Here is a 9,303-nt window from a genome sequence, read left to right on the forward strand (position 1 = left end):
AGCTTGGATCACTGGTAGGACCTCAGTATAGGTGAGGATCCAGCCTGAAGTGGACCTCTACTCTCTCACAGTAGGAAGGAGTTGCAGGCTGTCCTCCCAGTTTCATCAAAGGATGATGTGACCCAGTTCATTTCCAGGGCCTGGCTTCTCTGTGACAGTGCAGGGCTGTGTGCTGAAGCTGCTTTTCCTGTTGCCCTTTTTACAGCACATAACAAAGGCATGTGCCAATGAGCTATTCCATATCAGATCACATCGTGTTCAGTACATTAACCAGGGCTGACTGGAAAGTTGGTGATTCTCTTGGGAATTGCTCAGGCTTCTTCTTCTGGGATCACAGTTTTGATTTTGGGCTTCCTTTTTGCTCCTCTGGGATCACTGTCAGTGGGTGGTGAGCACTTGTACTGTGCATCACTCATGTATTGTTATCATTATTATTATTACGATTTTAATTTTATTTTATTCCATTTATTAAATTGTTCTTATTTTAACCTACAAGTCTCCTTACCTTTACCCCTCCAATTCTCTCCCCTGTTCCCTGGGTGGGATGAGTGACTGTGTTTGGCTGTGGGCCAGGTTAAGCTGCCACAGAGTGATGGAGTAATGGCCTTGGAGAGAAATGTGGCAGCAGCTTTGAGTAATGCTGGTTGCAGAGAGGATGTGGATTGCTCTTCTGGAAGTTGTCTGTCTGAATACACAGCTTGGGTGGATGGGGAGCTGAAAAACAACAGTTCTCAGCTGTTCAGTTGAGAACAGATGATGGGGTGGGTTGTGGTTTTGGGTTGGTTTTTGGGGTTGTTTTTTGCAAATGCAGATTTTAATTTCTTTGAGTTCCCAAGGAAATTGACAGGACTGTGCTCCTGCTTTCATGCATTGACTATTGATGTGGACTAGGCAGTTTCAGGGGACAAATGAATTGTATCATGCAATCATAGAGCCTGAATACAGCTAAATGTGACTGTTATTCAAAACTCTCCTATATGCAGGTTCTTCTAGAAAGTGTTTAACTGTCACTCAAAACCAGAAGTTAAATATAAAATACCACAGAGGAACCAGGAGTTTGGAGATGGTTCCATTGTGGTTTGGCTTTTAATATTCAAAACCCTGTGCTGAAATATTAAGGAAGCTGAGTTTATGCTCTGGACATCAAAGGCAACTTGGGAATCTGTAAATTGGTATGAATAGATCCTTTTGCTGACATTAACTATTTTCTGCATAGCTTAAATGAGGTAGTTTTGTCTAGTGGTCAGGAGTTTAGTGCTTTGCATGCAGCAGTCTGATGTTTCATATTTATGAAGTGAAACTAAGGGTTTTGTTAAGCAAAGATTTTCTTAGAGACAGCAAAGTTTAGCTAAAGTGCTCAGGAGAATATTTTTTCTGATTTTATGTGTATTAAACACATACACCTGGATCTTGCAGAAGGTCTTGCTGCCTCTGGTGGCTGTGCTTATGTGGCTCCTGGGGCTGGGGGTGAAGTTATTCTGCACAGAAGCCAGTGACAGGTGTAGTCATCAGTTCTTCAAAATATTCAGTGTTTGTTATGAAGGGACGAGTTGGCTGAAGGATTTGGAAGAGTTGATCAAACTCTTCCTGTCTGAAGATAGGAACAACAGGGAGGAATGATGGAAAAATGACAGTGCCCAAAAGTGGAGGTGGATGGTGACTGAAAGGCTTTTGTGTTCTGTTGTGTTCTGTGCCAAATGACCCTAACACCAAGACAATAAGGCCAATGTTTTAATAGCTCTCCAGTATGGGAGTTCAAGCTGTGTGTGCTGAATGTTTTCTAAACAAGAAGCTGCTGTTTCTGCTGAGTGATGATGGGTTTTTTTTTCTCCACACAGCGTGAGTGCATCTCAGTCCATGTTGGTCAAGCTGGTGTGCAGATTGGCAATGCGTGCTGGGAGCTGTACTGCCTGGAGCATGGCATCCAGCCCAACGGGACCATGCCAAGCGATAAAACCCTCGGCGGAGGCGACGATTCCTTTAACACATTCTTCAGTGAGACCAGCGCAGGAAAACATGTCCCTCGTGCTGTGTTTGTGGACCTTGAACCAGCAGTAATAGGTAAATCCAGTGACCTGTGCAAGGGACTAGAGAACATGCTGTTGGCTTTGATTTAACTTATGCATTTTATTGACTAAGGGGTCTGTTTTTCTAGTCCTGAAAAATGCTTTGGAGCTTTAAATTTTCGTTGTGCAAAGCTTGCCTGCATCTTCCTAGTGATGGGAAAATACTTGGCTTTACATTCATTGAGACTGGCAAATGTGCACTGTGGAACTCTGAAGAATTTAAATATTACCTTCTGCCAGCCTGTGGAATTAAATGGGACTCCTTAATATGCCTCATGCTTTTGCTGCGCAAAGAACTAGTTATAATCGCTTGAAACAATATGGTGTGGTATGTACAGCGTCAATAGGAGCCTTTTTAAAAGATATTATATGTATCATTAAGCAGATTTCTTTTTCTACCTTGGAGTGATTCCTCTGCTTTCCCAAAACAGTCTTCTACTCTCTGTAGCTTGAATAGTGCTTGCAGAAATGAGTCTCAATTGCTAGCCTAAATTCAGGAGCTTCCAAGCATGCACTTTAACTTCCTGCTGCTTATCTTTGAATAACAATCCACTCTGACCCTGAAAATCAGCTCTTTGCGCCCAGCTGTGATCCCACACGTCAGCCACTGACCAGTCTCGCGTTCTGTGGCATGAGCTGCACTGCCAGCCCAGTGCGAGCTCCCCAGTTTCACAAGACCAGTGTTCCTTGAGTCATGAATCTTGATTTTGCTGTCACCAATATGCATGCCTGAAGTAATTCTGCTGGAGCTGGTTTTGTGGCTGTCTTGCCTTAAGCAGTGATTTGGGGCTCTTTGTAGAAGAGGCCTGTGTTGCCTGTGCTTGGGCATTTGCTGAGTTTATCTTTCTGCAATACAGAGTTGGGAAGGGGAGATGAGTGAATAGGCTTAGACTACTACTCTGTACCCAAACTGTGGGTCTCTTGCAACTTACTTTCATTGTAACATCCCAAACCACTTTCTGTGACAGTAGAATGAACTTCTGCAGGAGAGCAGGAGGCTGGTGGGCAGGTCAAGGGTGGGAGTGCTGGACTGATAACTTTGAAATGAGCCAAAGCACCTTTGGCCATACACTGATATTCCCAGGAGCTGTTGCAGGTCTGGCTTTCTGTTTTCTTGAGCCCCTTGGCTGCTGCTTCCTCTGCTGCTGGCCAGGTGGTGGCTCTCAGCAACCAGAAAAGGCTGAGAAATGAGGTGAGGGAGAGCAGGTGGCAAAGCTCTCACCTTGCCTCTGGGGGTGAGTAGCTGGTGAGTCTTGGGACAAATGGTAAAAGGTAGTGTTCCAGCACTGGTTAATGATGGGGAGATGGGCAAAAGGCTGTCTTATGAAATACTTGGCAGTACTGAAAGTTAGGGATTTTGATAAAGATTACATCATGTGCCTTTCTAGGGGCTGGCTGCCTTTCTTTACTCCTGCCCTGCTTATTTGAAAATTACTGATCCTTTTCCCTTGGCAAGGCTAGCATGACTCTTCCCATTCATGCAGCTTGTCCTTCTGTGCTCTGTTTATGAAAAAGACATTGTACACACAGCAGCTCTGTAGCTGCCATGTGTGTACACCAGGGATTTCTGGAGCTCCCAGACTGGTGCTGCTCTTAGTGGAAGCAGCAGGACTGCTGTACATGTACACCAGCTCTGTGGATATAGTGGTAAAATGCCATCAAACTTTCCACCAAGAAACAGAGTAATAACATATCTGGGAATTCAACACAAGTGTCTTGAAAAATCTACCCCAGATGGGCTTAAAAACATGAAGGGATGAAGGATAGCATGTCCAGGGGAAAGCTTGGTTTAGCTGTCCCCTAGACTGTAAATTCTTTATTCCAGCACACTTACATAGATCCTCTAACTCTTCAAGTTGTGTTACTTCCCTGGACTCATCTTGCCCCTACCAGCTATGTTTTTCTTTAGATTCTATATTTTTCCCTTTTACCCACATTTCTTCTTTATAACTTGGAGTGCTAATGCAGAAAGTCTTGGAAACATTTGTATTTTGAATGCTAGACTTCTCCAAATAGTGTTCATTTTGTTGCAGCTTGGAAATAGAGTATTGGATTGCAAACTGCAATGGTAGCTGGTCAGCCAAAATTGGTTCAAATAGTAACTGTATTTTTAAATCTTGAATTCTACTTATCTTTGTCTTGCTCACTCTTTTTCAGATTAAAAACAATATATGCAAATGGGCAACTTCATCTGCAGTTAATAAACATCTTTGTATTCCACCTGTTTTTAATTAAAGGATGCAGTATACTGCATTAGCATATGACTCAAGAATGGCTTGAGCTAAACCAGAGACAAACCTATGCTGAGTGTCTTTGTACGTTTGTGACAAGACAGAGCTTTAGCCTGCTAGATGTAAGTGCAGATTTCTGATAACTAGTTGGAGATCATAACTCTAAATCACTTTCCAGATCTGTAGCTGGTGGGGGGTGCTGTGTTCATTTGCATGGTTTTATAACACAGCCATTTGTGCTGGAGCTTACAGCTCAGTATAAGATCTCTACAAGAGCATCTCCTGTTTGAATATTCTCTACCCTTGGCAGATAGTAGAACTGAGGGAAAGAAGGGGACAAGCAAACAGTATGGGCTCTGACTGCCCACAGCTGCAGAAGCAGCAAGGCAACATCCTGGAGGACTTGGAAAATAAGGGAGAAAAGTGGTATTTTAGATGTTGATCTGCAAAGTGGGCCTCAAGTTGTCTTAAACTGTGGAAGAATGATTCTGCTGCTACAGTCCAGTTTTAAATTGCTCTGGCAGGTCAAATTTAAACTTGTATGTAAAATGGAACAGTTTCTTAAGCAGTAATTTCATTTTTCTTAGGTATTCAACACTTAGACTGTACTAAGTATTGTCACCTACCGATAGGTAGAAATCAGGATAGTTTTTATCTGTAAGGATTTAGGTATCTTATTGTGGACACTATGAGAAGTTTGAAAAACCTGGTCTACATAAAAAATAAACTTCTTATAATATTCATCTTGTCTCCCCAGATGAAGTTAGGAATGGGACGTACAAGCAACTCTTTCATCCTGAACAACTGATATCTGGTAAAGAAGATGCTGCAAATAATTATGCTCGAGGCCATTACACAGTTGGGAAAGAGATAATTGATCTAGTTCTAGAGCGCATCAGGAAACTGGTAAGACTTTTCTTCACTGTTTCTTAAACATCTTTCTTTGTTCTATTTTATAGAAATTGGAAATTAGCTTATCAAACATACATAGCCATATAAATTGTGCTTTATTTTATCCTATAGTAGGAGGATTTTATGGACTTAGTCTGTATCTGTTTTTATTGTTAGCCAGCTGAGAATGGTTGGATTATTCCTGTCAGATATGACTTTCAAGTGGCCTAAAATGCTGATGAGGTGCCCAAAACTTTATAGTTTCACGTCCTACTTCAGAAAGCCAGGACTAAGTATTTTGATTTGCATAGTTCCTGCTGGAACAGGATTGGGCTCTGGCAAGGAAGTTGAAATAGGAATGTTTGATTCTGTGGTTTAGACTTTTGTTTGCATTTCCTGCTGCTCCAATTTCTGAATTAATTTTATGATAATAGTAGGAAAGGAATAAAACTCAATAAGTTGGGATGTTTCAGGCTCTCCAGTACTTTGATCATGTGGCAAATTTATGAAGATGTCAGTTTATAAGGTTAGAGTTCCCTTTTTAGGTCTGTTATGCATGTACTTTACTGAATCTGTCACAAAGGTAAGGAATTCTTATTGCACAAAAAAATCCAGAGTATACCTCTTGGTGCTTTAGTATGGAATGCTAAATGAGTCTTACTGAGAAGTATACCCTTTGCAGATCAAAACTGGTATTTTCAACACTTGGCTGCCACTGTCTCTAATTAAAGCTAAGATAAGCTTGCAGTAGGCTGTACTTTGACCTGAAAAATATGGTCGTAATTTCTTTTTACAAGCTGTTGGAAGTTGCTGTCAGTCCTGGGAATCAAGCTAAGCATCACGGGGTGCTTTCTGAGGACAAGGCAGTCTAGTTTCTTTACCTGAGAAGACTGAACTGGAATGGCAGTATAATACATCTTGACAGCTTGCTTCCCTGAACTGAGTTACATGCTTGCAACTCTTACAGGAGTGTAACAGGAGTCCTGGGACAGGGGATTGCTCCATTTTTCTGCAGGTAGAGAATGTAAAATCAGTATAAGGGATAGATGGTCTTTAGTTCTTTGAATGTAATTGTTTTTCTTGATTGCTGTTAATGACCATAGCCTGAGAATTGGGGATAGGGGAAGCTTTGAGGTGGTAATTTGAAGTAGAGAGGTCACCCTCCAATATGTAGGGAGCTTAAAATAGCCAAGAATTGTGTGTTGTGGGGCACCTCGTCGATTCTTGGTGGATAAATCATTTCAGTATTACTTTCCTGAAGTTCGAACAGTTGGTATGTATCAGAATTCAGAGTTGTCTTTCTTAGGCTTGTTTTGAGATTCTTGATATCTACACAATTGCTTTAACATGTGTATTTTCTCTTTCAGTCGGATCAATGCACTGGCTTGCAGGGTTTCCTGATATTCCACAGTTTTGGGGGAGGCACTGGCTCAGGCTTTACTTCTCTGCTGATGGAGCGCTTGTCAGTTGACTATGGGAAAAAATCAAAATTGGAATTTGCCATCTACCCTGCACCCCAGGTCTCAACAGCTGTTGTTGAGCCATACAACTCCATCCTGACTACCCACACCACTTTGGAGCATTCCGACTGTGCCTTTATGGTTGACAATGAGGCCATCTATGACATTTGCCGTAGGAATCTGGACATTGAACGCCCGACCTACACCAATCTCAATCGCCTCATTGGTCAGATAGTCTCTTCCATTACCGCTTCCCTCAGATTTGATGGTGCCTTAAACGTGGATCTTACTGAATTTCAAACTAACTTGGTGCCTTACCCTCGTATCCACTTCCCGTTGGTAACATATTCCCCGATTATTTCAGCAGAGAAAGCCTATCACGAGCAACTCTCTGTGTCTGAGATAACCAACGCCTGCTTTGAGCCATCCAATCAGATGGTGAAGTGTGACCCTCGCCATGGCAAGTACATGGCCTGCTGCATGCTGTATCGTGGGGATGTTGTCCCCAAGGATGTCAACGCTGCTATTGCTGCTATCAAAACCAAGCGCACAATCCAGTTTGTGGACTGGTGCCCGACTGGTTTTAAGGTAAGTCTCAGTTACATCGTGATTTTTAACAGACTTCTCATTCACTGTCACAGCCTTATGAAGTATATTTTCTCATTAAGATGTTCTGTAGGTACCTGATTTGTATTTTGAGGAATGGAGACAGGTTCTTATACAGAACTGTTTCTTGGGAGTAAAACATTTTATTCAGTTACTGTTGTATGACTTCTTTGGTTGTAGTCAAATGCTACAAAGAAACTCACAGTCTCTTCTGCTTTTCACCTAGGTTGGAATCAATTACCAGCCACCAACAGTGGTTCCTGGTGGGGACCTAGCCAAAGTCCAGCGGGCAGTGTGCATGCTGAGCAACACTACAGCCATTGCTGAGGCATGGGCTCGTCTAGACCACAAGTTTGATCTGATGTATGCCAAACGTGCCTTTGTTCACTGGTATGTTGGAGAAGGGATGGAGGAGGGGGAGTTCTCAGAGGCTCGGGAAGATTTGGCTGCACTTGAGAAAGATTATGAAGAAGTGGGCACAGACTCAGTGGATGGAGAGGATGAAGGTGAAGAATATTAAATACAACAAAAGTGAATCGCAAGTCTTTGCCATTTTACTGCCTCTTCAGTAGCAGTGTAAATCATGTCAAATAATTGGAATAAACTTCTTTAATCAAGACATTTGGTAGTGTCCAAACATTATGTACATTTATTAACTACATGCAAGTAGTCAGTAGTCCAGGAGGTAGACTTTCTTTCTGAGAAAGATAGCTGAATAAAATAAACATGCTATAGTTAGATGAGTCCTTGTCCGTAAGGCATTGCTGTTTGAAGAGCTAATAGTGCATATTTTCCTCCAGAATACAGGACTAGAATGTGCTTGAGCTTTTGCTGGAAAATTAGTTAGCTATGGGGTTTTTTTTAGGGCTCTAAAGCTGGTGCTGCAAGAGGCACCAGGAACTACCCTTGTATCTTTAAAGATGCAACACCTTTAAAACCAAAGGCCATCTGAGTGAGTTTTCTCCTATACTTAGACTTAGCATGGGCCAGTAACTTAGAGATGCTGTAACCTGGAAGGGGAAGAGATGTCCATACCATAGCATGAGGAACCTGCCACTTCCGTCAGGACCTCTGTGGTTGTTGCCATGGAGTTGCTTTGTTGTCCCACAAAAGGAACTGCAGTCCCTGTCTGCCAGCTTTCTGTGGAGTCAGCCTTTCCCTGAAGCTGTCTGGTGCAAAATCTCTGGGTTAGCTGGCCAGGGTTAAACTAAAAATTAGTTTTCCCTAAAACTAATTCTTTTGCAGAAGTAATTAGTCCATGGGTTCAGATATGCAAATTACCATCCTCCTACCTTCCATGTAAGCTGATGTAACAGGAGAGGATTTGGCTAATCAGGTTATCTTCAGATGTGGACAGCCTCTGAAACCTTCTATGTGGTCTGAGTCAGGGCCTGGGGACACAGGGCAGTGATCCACAAACCAAATAATCTGACTGTTTCTAACTCTGTCTTGGAGCTGGGTGACTCCCAGGAATCTCTCCCACAGAAGCAGCAAGGTGGAATAGTCAATTATGTTAAAATGATGATTGAATACTGAATGTCATTATAGGATAGCAAAGTCTGCCTCCAAGACTAGACTGGAGCTGTAGAATTCCTCCCTGTCCTATTCCAACCTTGTTTATATTCCTTCTGATTTAATAGTGGAGCATGACTCACTGTGTTAGTTGAAGGTGTATGTACCTGCTTAGCAGGAGTTGTAGGTGTGGTATGAAAAATGCCTCAACTTCCTCTGTATGGGAAACCTATGGGACTCGGGTAATGCTGCAGTATTTGACAGCAGCTCATAAGGTGGGAATCTTTCCCTATATCTGTGACTTGGGTGTACTTGATCTTCTAGATGGGGCTATAACTTTTAATTTAGATTAACAGGCTGCTGCTGTTAATTGGGGGTCTAACAGAATAGCCTGGTCTGAAAGGGCTGACCACTCATTTGCTTGGGTTGAAAACATGTTGTCCTGAATTAACTGGTGTTTGTGTTCTTGCAGCCATTGGGTTGAGTCAATCTGATCTGAAATTAATCTTACTGGAGATGGAAGTTACTAACTTTATA

At 42.3% G+C, this 9,303-nt stretch overlaps 1 protein-coding gene across 1 annotated transcript; it reads left to right on the top strand.

The window, feature by feature from the left end:
* The first annotated feature begins 1,835 nt into the window (after positions 1–1,835).
* LOC104525672 (tubulin alpha-8 chain) lies at positions 1,836–7,876 on the top strand. Its single transcript, XM_010168890.1, has 4 exons — positions 1,836–2,061; positions 5,055–5,203; positions 6,556–7,236; positions 7,481–7,876. The coding sequence occupies exons 1-4, from the start codon at positions 1,941–1,943 to the stop codon at positions 7,772–7,774; spliced, it is 1,245 nt and encodes a 414-aa protein (XP_010167192.1). The 5' UTR covers positions 1,836–1,940; the 3' UTR covers positions 7,775–7,876.
* Positions 7,877–9,303: the final 1,427 nt, after the last annotated feature.

This window comes from Antrostomus carolinensis, unplaced genomic scaffold (genome assembly GCF_000700745.2).
Source record: "Antrostomus carolinensis isolate BGI_N321 unplaced genomic scaffold, ASM70074v2 scaffold10595, whole genome shotgun sequence".
Lineage (NCBI taxonomy): Eukaryota > Metazoa > Chordata > Aves > Caprimulgiformes > Caprimulgidae > Antrostomus > Antrostomus carolinensis.

What these genes read in the sequence shown, in the direction of transcription:
- LOC104525672 (XM_010168890.1), top strand. Translation starts at nt 1,941, where the DNA reads ATGCCAAGCGATAAAACCCTCGGCGGAGGCGACGATTCCTTTAACACA. An exon ending in CCTTGAACCAGCAGTAATAG is followed by an intron (nt 2,062 to 5,054) that starts GTAAATCCAGTG and finishes TTGTCTCCCCAG; the next exon opens with ATGAAGTTAGGAATGGGACG. An exon ending in TAGAGCGCATCAGGAAACTG is followed by an intron (nt 5,204 to 6,555) that starts GTAAGACTTTTC and finishes TTTCTCTTTCAG; the next exon opens with TCGGATCAATGCACTGGCTT.